The 14,678-nt window shown below is 56.5% G+C and overlaps 5 protein-coding genes across 5 annotated transcripts; all 5 read left to right on the top strand.

Annotated features, from left to right (window-relative positions):
* Positions 1–620: 620 nt before the first annotated feature.
* On the top strand, positions 621–5,091 carry B0I36DRAFT_295436 (brefeldin A resistance protein; the record flags this gene model as incomplete). Its single annotated transcript, XM_046151856.1, has 3 exons — positions 621–1,408; positions 1,480–2,377; positions 2,448–5,091. 3 exons carry the CDS (start codon positions 621–623, stop codon positions 4,998–5,000), a joined length of 4,239 nt encoding a protein of 1,412 aa, XP_046008308.1. The 3' UTR covers positions 5,001–5,091.
* A 1,094-nt stretch (positions 5,092–6,185) lies between these two features.
* Positions 6,186–6,653, top strand: B0I36DRAFT_352956 (uncharacterized protein; the record flags this gene model as incomplete). Its single annotated transcript, XM_046157170.1, has 1 exon — positions 6,186–6,653. The coding sequence occupies one exon, from the start codon at positions 6,186–6,188 to the stop codon at positions 6,651–6,653; it is 468 nt and encodes a 155-aa protein (XP_046008307.1).
* A 540-nt stretch (positions 6,654–7,193) lies between these two features.
* On the top strand, positions 7,194–8,765 carry B0I36DRAFT_416367 (Alpha/Beta hydrolase protein; the record flags this gene model as incomplete). Its single annotated transcript, XM_046162074.1, has 2 exons — positions 7,194–7,303; positions 7,583–8,765. 2 exons carry the CDS (start codon positions 7,194–7,196, stop codon positions 8,700–8,702), a joined length of 1,230 nt encoding a protein of 409 aa, XP_046008306.1. The 3' UTR covers positions 8,703–8,765.
* Positions 8,766–9,368: 603 nt separating this feature from the next.
* B0I36DRAFT_295432 (CoA-transferase family III domain-containing protein) lies at positions 9,369–11,515 on the top strand (the record flags this gene model as incomplete). Its single annotated transcript, XM_046151855.1, has 4 exons — positions 9,369–9,640; positions 9,769–10,794; positions 10,884–10,962; positions 11,072–11,515. 4 exons carry the CDS (start codon positions 9,369–9,371, stop codon positions 11,453–11,455), a joined length of 1,761 nt encoding a protein of 586 aa, XP_046008305.1. The 3' UTR covers positions 11,456–11,515.
* Positions 11,516–13,246: 1,731 nt separating this feature from the next.
* B0I36DRAFT_366671 (uncharacterized protein) lies at positions 13,247–14,482 on the top strand (the record flags this gene model as incomplete). Its single annotated transcript, XM_046159338.1, has 3 exons — positions 13,247–13,686; positions 13,770–13,847; positions 13,927–14,482. The coding sequence occupies 3 exons, from the start codon at positions 13,247–13,249 to the stop codon at positions 14,480–14,482; spliced, it is 1,074 nt and encodes a 357-aa protein (XP_046008304.1).
* Between the last annotated feature and the right edge of the window lie 196 nt (positions 14,483–14,678).

Raw genomic sequence — 14,678 nt, 5'->3', positions numbered from 1 at the left:
CTACCTAATCTGGGCTTGGGGATCCGTTGTACTTAGCTCAAAACGGGCTCATGCCGCTTACTCAGCGGTCATCGGCGCCACGAGCCCCCGACCTCCGAGCTAAAGGACGCTGGTGTCAAAACATGGTTGTTGGTGTGAGATTACGGTCCCACCTCGTATCGTCCTGAACTGGACGCAGCCGCTGACTAAGAGGAGCCTCAGAGCCAAAGACCTGCATCACGTAGGGTCCTCGGCCCTGGATCTTGACCCCTGGATCAGACTGTTCCACCTTTCCGTATCTGCGAGAGGGCTCATGCATCAACATGTCCTTTTTTATCAAGGTTTCGCGCGCGCTGACGCGGTACCCCGATTGGACCCGGATGCCCGTGATTCGCTGATAGTGCATTGTGATGTCGCGTCCCGTCTTGATACAAGCGATTATCCGATATGTCGGGACAGTACAAGTCCCCGAGAGCAACCGGTGCCCTTTAAATAAATACTCCGCCATCTGTCCAGCATCCTCTCGTTTTACTGGCGTCACCCTCCTATCCCGTCACAGGCAACCAACTCGACACGCCATTGTTGCCGTCTCGACCTCCTCTTTATTTTGGGCACTAGCTTAGGAGCGTGCGGCTACAGAAATGTCCGCCACGGCGCAGCCAGACTCCTCGCTGAGTGATGACTCCTCGGAATCCCGCCCGTCCATCAAAGAGAACACCGACACCCTGAGAGCCAATGTTAACAACTACAAGACTCGCAACAGTCCCTCGGGCGACTCGTCCCGTGAACTCGGGGTCACGTGGAAAGACTTGACCGTGCGGGTTCGCAGCTCCGAAGCTGCCGTGCACGAGAACGTCCTGTCTCAGTTCAACATTCTGAATGCCGTGCAGAACGCTCGACGGAAACCAGAACTTAGCACCATCTTGGACAAGAGCCATGGTTGCGTGAAACCAGGGGAGATGCTGCTCGTCCTTGGCAGGCCGGGTTCCGGATGCACAACCCTGCTTAACCTCTTGGCCAACCGCCGGCTGGGATACGAGAGCGTGACTGGCAGTGTCCACTACGGGTCTCTCGCTGCACCCGAGGCAAAACGATATAGAGGCCAGATCGTCATGAACACCGAAGACGAGCTGTTTTTCCCCGCCTTGACAGTGGGCCAGACCATCGATTTCGCGACTCGACTGAAAACGCCCGCTTTTGCCAGTGGCTCGATGCCAGGCAATGACAAGGAAGGACTTCGCCTCGAGAACCGAGAATTTCTCCTGCGCTCCATGGGCATCGAGCACACCATCGATACCAAGGTCGGTAATGAGTATGTGCGCGGAGTGTCAGGTGGCGAGAGGAAGAGAGTCTCCATCGTTGAATGCCTGGCGACTCGAGGCTCAATATTCTGTTGGGACAACAGCACCAGGGGCCTGGATGCGAGCACGTAAGTTGTGAAGCCGCAAAGATCAGCCAAGTAATCCCTCGTGTACTGTCCTACTCACACTCTCACTCTAGAGCCCTCGAATACGCAAAGACAATCCGGACCATGACTGACGTCCTCGGCCTTGCCTCCATCGTCACTCTTTACCAAGCTGGTAATGGAATCTACGACCTATTCGACAAGGTTCTCGTCCTCGACAAAGGGCGCCAAATCTACTACGGCCCCATGAGCGAAGCGCGACCGTACATGGAGAACCTTGGCTTTGTCTGCCGGGAGGGATCCAACGTGGCCGACTACCTCACCGGTGTGACGGTGCGAACAGAACGCAAAATTCACCCAGACTATGAGCACACGTTTCCTCGCACCGCCGAGGCTGCCCAGGCGATCTACGAGGCATCCGATCTCAACGCTCGCATGCGCCTCGAATACGATTACCCGAATACTGACGCTGCTCGCGAAAGGACGCGCCTCTTCGAAGAGGCAGTCTCCCAGGAGAAGCACCCGAGACTTTCGGCGAGCAGTCCATGGACAGTGGACCTTGCCAGCCAGGTATTGTCATGCGTCACCAGGCAGTATCAGATAATCTGGGGCGACAAGGCTTCATTCTTCCTAAAACAGTTGTCTAGCATTGCCATGGCTCTGATTTCCGGCTCGCTCTTTTACAACGCTCCAGCCAACTCTGGTGGATTGTTCCTCAAAGGCGGTGCTCTGTTCTTCGCCCTCATGTTCAATGCGCTACAGGCAATGTCCGAGGTGACGGACTCGTTCACGGGCAGACCTGTACTTCTCAAGCACAAGCACTTTGGGTTCTTCCACCCCGCTGCTTTCTGTATTGCACAGATTGCCGCCGACATACCGATCATAATCTGCTCCACGACTTCATTGTCGGTGGTGTTGTATTTCATGGTCGGCCTGACCACGACTGCCTCGGCCTTCTTCACCTTCTGGGTTGTCTTATTCGCCACATCCATGGTACGTCCACCTAGATAAGGTACCCAAGCGTCTTGGGACACAGCTGACAAATTTTCCCCCGACGGCTCAGGCCATGACCGCAGCGTTCCGATTCATCGGCGCCGCATTCTCTGAGTTTGGGGCCGCATCGGCAGCCTCGGGCGTATTTGTCATGTTTTCCATCCTGTACAGCGGCTACATGATCCGCTTTTCCCAGATGCATCCGTGGTTCGGCTGGACCTATTGGATTAACCCACTCTCGTATGGGTTTGACGCCGTCATGTCCAACGAGTTTGCTGGAACGACAGTTCCCTGCGTCGGGGCCAACATTGTACCACTCGGTGCCGAGTATACCGATCCTGCACACATGTCGTGTGCCGGCGTCCCGGGACTGGTTCAAGGAGAGACCTCCGTCTCTGGCGACGCCTATCTTGCCGCGCTTTCGTACTCCGGCAGCCACATCTGGCGCAACTTTGGCATTCTCTGGGCGTGGTGGGCCCTCTTCGCAGCTCTCACAATACTGTGCACAATGAGGTGGAAATCCGCAGCCGAAGGAGGCAGCCCCGTAGCGACCCCTCGGGAGCTGGTCACGAAGACCACAGGCCAGCGGAAAGACGAGGAGGCTCAGCCTGTTCCGGAGTCTTCCGCAGAGAAGCGTAGCTCTCAGTTTGAAGCGCCACCGCCCGGCAGACAAGGCTCAGTTGTGAAGAGATCCGTCACTGCGAGTCTTGTGCGCAACACCTCGGTGTTCACCTGGAAAAACCTTAGCTACACAGTCAGCACGCCTGGAGGGCCGCGGAAGTTGTTAGACGACGTCCAGGGCTGGGTGAAGCCTGGCATGCTTGGCGCACTCATGGGCTCATCTGGGGCCGGCAAGACCACGTTGCTCGATGTCCTCGCCCAACGCAAGACCGAGGGGACAATCAATGGATCCATCATGGTTGACGGCCGCCCGCTTCCCGTCTCCTTCCAGCGGATGACGGGCTATTGCGAACAGCTCGATGTCCACGAACCGTACGCCACGGTCAGGGAAGCACTCGAGTTCTCAGCTCTCCTGAGGCAGCCAAGAGACGTCCCACGTCAGGAGAAGCTCGACTACGTCAACATCATTATCGACTTGCTCGAGCTCAACGACCTAGCCGATACTCTTATCGGCACTGTCGGTGCCGGGCTGACGGTTGAGCAGCGCAAGCGAGTCACCATCGGTGTCGAGCTAGTTTCGAAACCTAGTATTTTGATCTTCCTCGACGAGCCTACTTCGGGTCTAGACGGGCAGTCAGCCTTCAACACGGTCCGCTTCTTGCGCAAGCTCGCCGATGTGGGCCAGGCCATCCTCGTCACGATCCACCAGCCCTCCGCGCAGCTGTTTGCACAGTTCGATTCGCTCCTGCTTCTCGCCAAAGGTGGCAAGACAGTTTACTTTGGAGACATCGGCGACAACGCGGCCACAATCAAGGACTACTTCGCACGCCAGGGAGTCCCTTTCCCCGTCGACGCGAATCCGGCCGAACACATGATAGACATTGTTTCGGGTCACCTCTCGCAAGGACGCGACTGGAATTCCGTGTGGCTCTCGTCGCCAGAACATGCCGCGGTAACGAAGGAGCTCGAGACCATCATCTCGACCGCAGCATCAGAGCCTCCAGCCACGCTGGATGACGGCCGAGAATTTGCTACATCGCCATGGGAACAGACACGCCTCGTTACGCAACGTATGAATGTATCGCTGTACCGCAACACGGAATACGTCAATGGCAAGCTGATGCTGCACGTTATGTCTGCTCTTGTTAACGGCTTTTCGTTCTGGATGATTGGCGACTCCGTGGGAGACCTCCAGCTTCGCCTCTTCACCATTTTCAACGTCGTCTTTGTCGCCCCCGGAGTCATCAATCAGCTCCAGCCCCTCTTCATTGCTCGCCGCGACCTGTTCGAGGCACGGGAGAAGAAATCTAAAATGTACTCCTGGGCGCCATTCGTAACGGGCCTGATCATCTCGGAGATGCCCTACCTGTGCGTCTGCGGAGTTCTCTACTTTGTCTGCTGGTACTACGCGGTCGGATCCCCGGTCGACTCGTCTCGCGCAGGCGCAACCTTCTTCATGATTCTGGTATACGAGTTCCTCTACACGGGGATCGGGCAATTCGTCGCGGCCTACGCGCCCACCGTGGTCTTCGCATCCCTCCTCACACCGTCGCTCGTCGGCATCCTGGTCTCCTTCGCCGGCGTGCTCGCCCCCTACGAGCAGATCGTCGCCTTCTGGAGGTACTGGCTGTACTGGATGAACCCGCTCAACTACTTCATGGGAGGCATGCTCGTCTTTGGCGTCTGGGGCACCCCTGTCATCTGCGACGAGAGCGAGTTTGCCATTTTTGATCCTCCCGCGTCGGAGACATGTGGTGCTTACCTTGCTTCTTACATGCAAGGGGCTGGAGCCGCCAGCTACTTGGCTAACCCGGATGCCACTTCTGCCTGCAAGGTATGTCAGTACAGCAACACCAATAGCTACTTGCAGAGCGTAAACCTGCTTGGGTACGAGTATGGGTGGAGAAACGCGGGCATCTGTGTTCTCTTTGTCGTGAGCTCGTACGGGCTCGTGTATGGACTCATGAAGCTTCGGACGAAACGTTCGAAGCGGGCAGAGTAAGTAGAATGTAGCATGTTGAGGTGCTTGGATAATGCATCATCCGCTTGGGTAATTGGGCTGAGGGTTGAGCAAGGATCGGCCATGACTAGAATTTTCCTATGTCAATTAGATTTGATTAGATATTAGATTCTTTAACTGTTCTAATGCATGTCAATAAAGCAACAGGCCAGCCGTGACTGTCAGCGGCTACTCGGGTAAACACAGGCAAGAAACAGTTAACGCGTCCCTGCTCACCTACGCACAGATGCAAGCGGTAGCACAAAGCAATGTTACACCGCGGACGAATCTCCAATACTAGCCGGAGCGAAACTAGAGTAATTGAGCAGATGCTAATGCCCGTGGCGTAAGCCCCGGAGGAACACATTAGGCAAGGGTGGTCGCGAATAACCCTGGTCCTTTGTCCTTGTCTTGGCTTGCAGGAGAGGTTCTATCGAGGAACCTTGGCGGCACACCTGTGTGGAGTGTGATAGAGCAGGGGGCCATCTGCGTGTCCGGCCATTTCGCAGCTTCTCATGCCGTCCACTTTTCCGCCCTTTGACGATGGAAATCGCTTCAACACTCCCAGCTATGCCAGCAGTAAGAGGGGGCCATATGATGGATGTCAGGCAGCCCGTCAACGCCTTTCGTAAAAGTTAGGATATGGAGATGAGATCATCAATGGGCTTGGCAGTGACTGGGGTTGCAGTTGAGATGCTTTACGCGCCCGAGAATCACCTTCTCTCCGGGTGCGCTCACCAGTTGATCTCGCCGGCGTGCGGGGGTCACCACGATCTGGCGTCAGCATCTAGACCATGGTCCTGCACGGGACGTCTTGTCTCATGGTATTGTATGGTTGATGGTATCAGCCAGCTATGAGATTCGACCCAAGACCCTTCGCAGCGCCCCCTGCCAGACAAGGCTGCACGAGGCAAGCTTATCGCTCCAGCAAAATCCGCCAGGTGTAAGGTCATTGCCTGGAAACCGGCACCCCAATATCAAGTGGTTGGCCGACCCTCCACCATGGTTTTGCCGACTCCCTGCGGGCGTAATGTCAAGTCTGGCCTGGCCTTCAGCTATATAAGGACGCTTCCAAGCCATGAAGACATGATGCTAAAGCTGCTCGTGGCCATACAAAATGTAATCATACCTAACCCCTACAAAATAACCATCTCGTCTCCCTGCCTTCAGGATCTTGGGAACTCAATCATGCACTTCTCTGCGGCCGCCCTCTCTGCCGCCCTCCTGGCCGGGATCACCAGCGCTAACGGAGGAGACACTCTGCAGCGCGACATCTGCAAATGCGATGGCGCGGGCCAGGACAACTACAACATTGCTATTTCGTACTGCAACGGGCGGCTCCAGAAGTGCTTCAATGCCCACAGGCGCTGCCAGGCTCCCTTGTCCAGCCCGTCTCTGTGCTCGCTCGACATCTTTTACTACTTCGAGACACGGATCTGCGGTGAAGGCGAAAGCAGCCGATTCTGCTACGAGTTTGTGTGGCCCGGTCCCAGCCGCGACAAGTACTTTTTTGACGGCAAGGAGGCCACCCGGCCGGAGAAATCGCAGGGACACATTGACTGCAATGTCATTTGCCGGTCCCTCTGGCCGGGCACTTCGATGAATACTGTGGCCAGCAAGTCTGACATCTACTATGGCATTCTGCCCGGGCTATGAGTATTCAGGGAGATGTTTTACTCATGGGGTTTAATATGTATTTCTTTTTGCCTTTTCTATTGTAATCGCCCAGAAAAGGGTCAAGACTCATTGGAGAATGCAAGAAATGAGAATATGCAGATGTCGACATCATGAACATGAAATACAAAATATGCCGAGGTGTTCCAGCAACGTATGCAAAATTCATTATACAACATTGGTCGTTTTCAACAAGCACAAGGTCGACAAGAGGGCCACTAGCAAACTTTTATGGAAAAATGGCCAGAACCAATTAGAGGTGTTTGACGATTGGGGACCTCATGTCCGTAAAGCTTCGAACTAAGGATGCGACGAGGCTACTTGTGTAGTTGCTTACAGACAAAGAGGGGAATTAGAGAATGGTGCAGGGTACGCTCCGGAGCACCATTTGTATGCTCCAGGGAAGCACCATTAGCTTAGTCACGTACTTCGATGTATCGGCAGGACAATGGCAAGCCAGAGCTCATGGTAATGATAATCCGCCCAATGAGGAAACGGACTAAATATAGGAGACGAGAAGAAATGCCCGTAGCATGCATTCCGGTTATTTCTGCAGAAGCCGTCACGACAAGGGCTCTACCAGATTACACGGAGGCTGTTACAATCATCGTGGGCCAAGGACAAGCCATCAGGTACGCTTTAGCCAGGACGCGTCTGCAGCGTTCAAGTTTGCGGGGGTAGCACTGGGGCCCCAGAGACCCAGGGACCACTTTCACGCAGTTGGCTTACAGCATTAGGCTGAGGCTAAGCTACTTCCATTGCGTTCAGCCAATAAGGTGAAGACAGCCCGGCGAAACTTGGCCTCGGGTCGGCTCGGCTGGTGTCCTTCGTCAACATTCCTACCATCGCCCGGCTGCCTCGCGGGGGAGTTTGTGGCTGGACAAGATTCACGGCTTTTGTTTCCCGCATAGCATCTCAAATCCCCGTGGGATCCATTACTTGCCCCTCGACACTCGACAAGTTCTGTCCAGATTGATCCGCTCCTCAGCACCATTGTCCCTGGAATCTCTCACACGTCAAGCGTCAGGCTACAAAAAGCAACTGCCGACGCCCACAGCAATCATGCCAACAAAGCTAAGGCCCGAGTTTGCGGCAATGCTCGAGGGCATGTCGAAACACCCCCCGCTCCCCGTGGGGGACGCGATGGCAAGACGCCAAGCCATGGATCCAATGATGGCGGCCATCGACAAAGCAAGGAAGGCTGCTTCGCCAGAGCTAGACGAGCGAATCACACTTCGGACTCATCTCGTCCCAAGGCCAGACGACGGGCACAAAGTCCCAGTCCTCCACTACGCCCTCAAGGATGCCGAGCCCGGCCAGCCTCTCACGGCAGGCATCGTGAACGTCCACGGTGGCGGATTCATCTTTGGCTCGGCGCATTTCCTGGACTCGGGAGTCCGCCGCCACGTGCTGGAGACGGGCGTGCCCATCTTCGACGTCGAGTACCGCCTGGCGCCTGAGAATCCGTACCCCGTGCCGCACGAGGACGCCTGGGCCGCCCTGGTCTGGGTGCATGCTCACGCTGCCGATTTCGGCGTCGATCCGAAACGCATTGCCCTCATGGGCGACAGCGCTGGCGGTTGTATTGCCGCCGCGCTCGCCCTGCACGCAGTCACGCAAGGGCTTGAGATAGCCAAGTTGATCCTGGTGTGCCCCATGCTGGATGACCGCACGGGCAGAGACCTGAGCATCGACACGTCCGGGTACACGTGGAAGCCAGAGGACAACATCACAGCCTGGGACGCCGTGCTGGGCGGCGCAGCACCCGAGGTGAAGAGCGGCATGATACCGGCTGTGACAGCTCGGGTGGCAGAGCTAGGTGGAATGCCCCCGACGCTGCTGCAAATTGGGGGCTGCGATCTTTTCCTGGACGAGGGCCTGGCGTTTGGGACGGCGCTGGCAAGGCAGGGCGCGGAAGTGGAAATGATCACTTACGCTGGATCTCCCCATGGCTTTGAGGACATCATACCCACTTCTCCCGCGTCCATACGGGCTCGTCAAGATAGATGCCGCGTCATCCGAGGACTCTAGGGCTGGCCGCTGATGATAGAACAAGAGAGCCGCAAGAGATGGAACATATACTCCAAGCACGTGGGAGCCCGTACCTTGGAAGTCTGTTGGCACTTAAGTCTGGAAAATGTGGTTTGATCTACCCACTGCAGAGCTGATGAACGGGAATTTCCGGAAACAAATACGTGGCTGTTGACGGCAAGAAGCGCTCGCCCCAACGCACATCCTCTCGTGCGCAGCGGGGTTCGACACCAGGCAAAGACGGCAGGAATCTTGCCGAGGAATCGGCCAAGCAGCCGTGGACCTATCTGAGTTTTGCTGCGGTAGAATATCCCAAAATGTTGCAGGCCCTGTGCTAATAGGTCGACCTTGTTCTGGGCTGGTCAGGTACAAGCCAGCAAGACTGGCATGTCATGCCCCTCAAAGATGGTACTTGATTCGATGTGGCGTGATAGGCTACCTCCTCCCGCTTTCTTCACACACTATGCCCTCCGACCAGTGAGCGGCGGCCCCTCGTTGTGATACGCCCGCGAAACCGAAAGCCCGTGCGGGGCAGCTTGAGCAGAATTGAGTAAATTGAGGGCGAGGTACTGCCGCCATCGGCTCATCAAAATGGGCTTCAAGTCGAGTTCTCACACACCAGCCGGCCAGATCTGAAGCCTCCAAACTATAACACGCCGCTGCAAAATGGCAGAGACATATTCGGTGCCTGCCGAGGCCCACCGGGTGCTTCACGAAGGCATTTTTGGCAACCCGAGGGTTGCGCACAATGTCCCCGGAGGCGCCGCCGAGATCGCGGCCCAGTCCGTCAGGTTCAAGGGAAACGACCAGCCCAGCGTCCCCGTCAACTGGCGGTTTGCCGAGAGTGCGGCCGCTCTCAAGGCCTACGAAGCTTCGGTGCTTTCGCTTCTTGTGCGCAAGAAGTATGGCGTCGATGCTGGCGAGGTCATCATTGACACGTACGAGCCGCCCGTTTTTACCTTCCCTCCCGCGTGTTATTATCATCATTGTCTGTGTGCTGTAGTATGGTGTCGCGGGGAAATTGGGTGTCTTTCCCTCTCAGATTGACGCCTCATCTTGATATCAGGGACCATGCGAGCCTCTTCTTCATGAGCCCCATCGTCGCGCAGGTGATCGGGCAAGACGGCAAACCCACGCCCTTCAGCCCTCTCGATCCCCGCAACCACCGCATCATTCCCAACTATGACAAGCACGACAGCACAAGTTTGTACCGGGGTCTGACGACCAGCATCTACCGGACCAAGGACGGCAGGTTCTTCCACCTGCACGGCAGCTTGAACCCGGATGCCTCCCTGGCCGCTCTGGGCTTGCCCATCAGGGACGACTCGGCCACAGACTTTGACACCTGCGTCGGTCGCATCCAGGAAAAGGTCCTGCAGCATGAATCAGGCGAGCTCGATGAGCTGATGAACGAGAAGCACCGGCAGGCGGGCTGCGTGGGCCTCTCCATGGAAGAATACTTCGCCTCCGAGTCTGGCCGGGCCAACCACAAGGCTGGCCTGTATGAGCTCAGCCACTTTGACTATGGCAGTGACGGCGGCGAAGGCACGCACTTGCCGGCGGCCTGGTGGCCAGAGCAACCGTCCCGCCCGTCCTCCGCAACCCGGCCCCTCGCGGGCCTCAAGGTCGTCGACCTGACCCGTGTCATTGCGGGACCATCAATGACGCGCGCGCTCGCCGAGATGGGCGCCTCGGTCATGCGAGTCACCAGCCCGAACCTGGCCGACCTCTCGGCCGTCCATCACGACTTGAGCTGGGGCAAGTGGAGCTGCCATTTGGACCTCGACGTGCCGGGCGACTGCGAGAAGCTGTGGGCGCTCATCCGGGAGGCCGACGTTGTCGTGGACGGCTACAGGCCGGGAGCCATGGACCGGCGCGGGTTCGGGCGCGACGCGGTGCTGGCCGCCGCCCGGATCCGCGGGAGAGGAATTGTCTACGCGCGGGAGAACTGCTACGGGTGGCACGGCCCATGGATGCACCGTAGCGGGTGGCAGCAGATCAGCGACATGTGCTGCGGCATATCCATGGGCTTCGGGCGCGCCATGGGTCTGGACGAGCCCGTGACTCCGGTATTTCCTAATTCTGATTTCTGGTGAGTCCATGCTACATTGCCGTCGATGTGCTTTTGGCTCAAAGGACGGAAAGTATGAGCAGCTAACCACATGCGGCATCAATAAACAGCACGGGAATCATAGGCTGCGTAGGCATTCTGCACGCGCTGATCCTTCGTGCAGAGAAAGGTGGCTCGTACGGCGTCGACGTAAGTTCCACCCCAGGGAGGCCCATGACCGTCACTCACGATGGGAATCGCGTGTATTATCAAGTGGCTGACGTATTCCCATTCCAATTTCTCCTCTCCCATGCTCCAGACCGCTCTGAACTACTATTCTACCTGGCTCGCCGAATCTGTCGGCGAGTACCCGGCCGCTGTGTGGCAAGACTTGTGGCAGCGCCACGACAACTTTGTCTTGCACCACTACGAGAACATGCAGCACATGTTCCCCAAGCTTATGCCCATCATGCACCACGCGGACGGGGCGGTGCTATTCAAGCCGCAGTTCTTCGAGCAGCGTAAGGCGGCTGCGTGCGGCGAGGGAGGAGAAGGAGGAGGAGTCACGTTCGTCCTGCCCAGGCCGATTGCCGATTTCACAGGCGGGACGGTCGAGCTCAAGTACGATGTGGGCACTCGGGGAAACGGCGTGGATGCGCCGGTCTGGCCAGAGGATCTCAATGTAGAAGTGGTGAAGGTCTGATGGTCACTGCAGAGTCTGGTCCATGGAATTTTAGCTCTACTTCAACACGGTCCGTGAAGGCATGGAGCTTGGTGGTATTGTGTGTTATGATTGCCAATAGCTGGAACGCTATCGCTCGTCTCTGCGCTTCAGGGTTCCTAGATTTCGACATTGCAACGCCTGTCACCAAACCGACTTCGTGGCACTGAGTGGGACTCCGCGAAATACCGGCGCTGAGAAAGCTGTAGTGTCGTCCTCGATTTCCACATAGTTTGTTGCCGCAGAATGCCACCACACTTTGGCGAACCATTGGAACCCAGTGGACTCCTAAGAGCTCGCTCGAGACACGGTACCATTCCTTGGTCTCATCCAATGTGGATTTTATCAAGCTGACCACAGAGGCGGAAGACGGCGAGGAAGAGGGAGGGAGGGAGGGATGGATTTCAATAGCACGGAGTCATGCGAGGACCTGCTCTGTTGAACAGAAGCTTGGAATGTGGAGAATTGGGATGCAACCGATGTATCACAGGACGAACACGAAATGCAGTGTCTAGGAATCAGAAATGTTTACGCCACAAGATCTGGCTCTTGGCTCCTGAGCATCCGCACCTAGAGCGCACCGGGAGGCAGGGTAGGCGGCTGGGCCGTGTTAGCCCACCGGGTAAGTTCACCCTACAGCACTTCGACTCTCCTTAGTCTTCGCAACCCCATGTCGATTTCAATTCTGGACTCGCATTACAGCATTTTCCCGTGACCCAGTCGCATTCTATGACTATGTTTATAAAATTGCACAAGTATTACTTTAGTCAGTTAGACAAGCACATGGGGTTCAAGACTAGGGATGGTCGAGGTGCTGGTAGATGAGCTTTAGTGCAGGCGGTAACAGCTGCGTGGGGTCCACAATCTCGACGGACAGTCCCATGTGACTGTGTCACTTAATTCTTCGACGCTCTTCTTGGTCCTGCCGATTTCGAAAAGCATGAAACATTGTCTCGCAGAAGGGCACCACGTATCGTTCAGTCTCCAGCCGGAATCTTGGGCACCTCCGACTCAGTTCTGCGGAACTCTCTCCGTGCACCTCCCGGTAGAACTGTTTGTGCATATCCTCTCTTTCCACCCATAAAGAAATCTAATTTGTATCTTCTAGGCCTCGTACTACTTTGGTGGCGCTACGCTACCAATGCTGCTGATGGGAACATCTCTAGAGCACCAAGCGCCACTTCGATTTTCCTTGGCTGGCCGGCTATGGGCTACACGGGATCGCTTGGTCGAAAACCTGGATAGGAAAAGGATGCGGTATAGCCCGATTCTTTTGGAAGATTTGTGGGACTAGCTCACTTCTGGAGAGCTGGAGCTATTAGCGGCACCAACGCCGGAACACCGCTCTATGCATCTATGGGCACGGGCCCTCCCATAGCGACGATAGGCGCAGATCTCGCGCCCAAGCGCCAAGCCACCATGCACGCCGCGAGTCTAGAAATGCTGCTCTTGATGAGGAGGAACTGCTTCCTACCCGCCGTCCTTTCCACGTGCATTAGAGAACTAAGTTTATTTTAGTGCTTAGATCTAGATCTGAGCGTTTTCAGTTTGCGCGCGTCGCCTGGACACTAGGGACTGTGATCCGACGGGCTTGCAGCAGTCCGGGTAGCCAGGAAGGTGTGGCGAAGGACATGGCAATGTATAAGCTGCTAAGTGCCCAGTCGAGGAGACCCGGACATCTTGACTTCTCCCTCTCTTTGCCCGGGTGGTCTCTACTTCGTATCCCGATTCTCTTGACTTTCGGTTCATTGCAGTACGTTCTTTCGATACGATATGCACGTCAACATCGCCCTCGCCGCTGTTGCCGGGTTGCTCGTGCCGGCAGTCCAGGCCCAACCCCATGCGGCAAGCTGCAGCCGGGACCCGTACAAGAAGTTTCTGTGCTTGTCGACGTTTGCTCCTCTCGTGTCCTACTGCGTGCGGACGCGCCCGGCCATTCCCACGCCGACCTGTATAACCGTCTCTACTGCCACAGTTAATCAACTTGCGACAGTCGTTGCTATCGAAACGGCAGTAGCCAGCGCTACGCTGACAGCGCAGGTCACAATTACGGAAACAACCATCATCACCCAGACCGAGACCGCTCAGGCCACTGCGGTCGAGACCTCCGAGGTCATCGTCACACAGTTCGCGACTGTGACGGCCACCACGGCCACGACGTCCACGACAACGATTGTTAGCACCGCCAGCACCTCGACCACAAGAACTGTCGTGTCAGTCTCCATTCGTGCCCCCAGCGTGTGATCACGCGCCATGGTTACTTCACGCGCCGCTGACCTGCTGCAATTCTCCGTAGTCGCACTGCGCTTGCAATCTACACCGGGCTGACCACGGGAATTATTGGTGGCTCGACCTACACTCAGGGGGTCATCATGTCAGTTCATGCGATGAACATCCTTTCCCCCAGTTACACGCACTGAAAAAAGACTGACGCGACTGTGAGGCTCTTGCAGACTTTTCACCGGTTCTGTTGTCGTAGTCGCCAATCGCGCTGTCAGCACCGTCACCATCACGCCGGCCTGCAGGCGGACTGCTGGCCCGGACCCCAGCTCGAACGCGCAGCTATGGGCCGAGGCTCTTCGTCTTCCCCGTCAAGGGCTACGGGCCTTTGTTGACAATCTATGCGACTGCTTGGACCTCCCTGCGCCTACGACTCCCCCGTGCAAAACGTCTACCAGCGCGGCCCTGGCGGTCCTGGCTCTGACCACAACGACGACGCGTATAGCCACAGTCACCTCGACAGGCACTCAGACGCTGACTGCAATGGCCATCGCCACTGCCTTCCAGACTGTCACCACAACCGCAAGCACTACCGCCACGGTGACCAACACGAGGACGACAACGCAGACAAACACCCAGACAGAGACCGACACCGTCACCAATGTCGCACAGGCGACGACAACCTCGACGACGACTATCCTAACGACCTCTACCTATTTTGCGGCCACGACGTCCGTCACAAATTACATTGTTGGTGCTCCAACAACTGTCTTTGCCGCCTGCACCTGAGGGCGTTAGGTGTCGCCAGTCGCCAGTCGACCCGCGGGGCGACTACGGATTTCAAGCTCCTTCCGCCTCGGCCTAAATATTTATCTTCTGAATGATCTGCCCGGCTCGACTTCTGACGCTCAGGAGCAGCTCGTGGGAGCTGCCAGGGCACAGATAAAATGCATAATCGAGAAGGGAGGTTTTTTCGGAGCTTCGA

The sequence above is a fragment of the Microdochium trichocladiopsis genome, assembly GCF_020744255.1.
Source record: "Microdochium trichocladiopsis strain MPI-CAGE-CH-0230 chromosome Unknown B0I36scaffold_9, whole genome shotgun sequence".
NCBI classification, from domain to species: domain Eukaryota; kingdom Fungi; phylum Ascomycota; class Sordariomycetes; order Xylariales; family Microdochiaceae; genus Microdochium; species Microdochium trichocladiopsis.
Note: the sequence above shows the minus strand (reverse complement) of the source record. Positions and strands in the feature narration are given on the sequence as shown.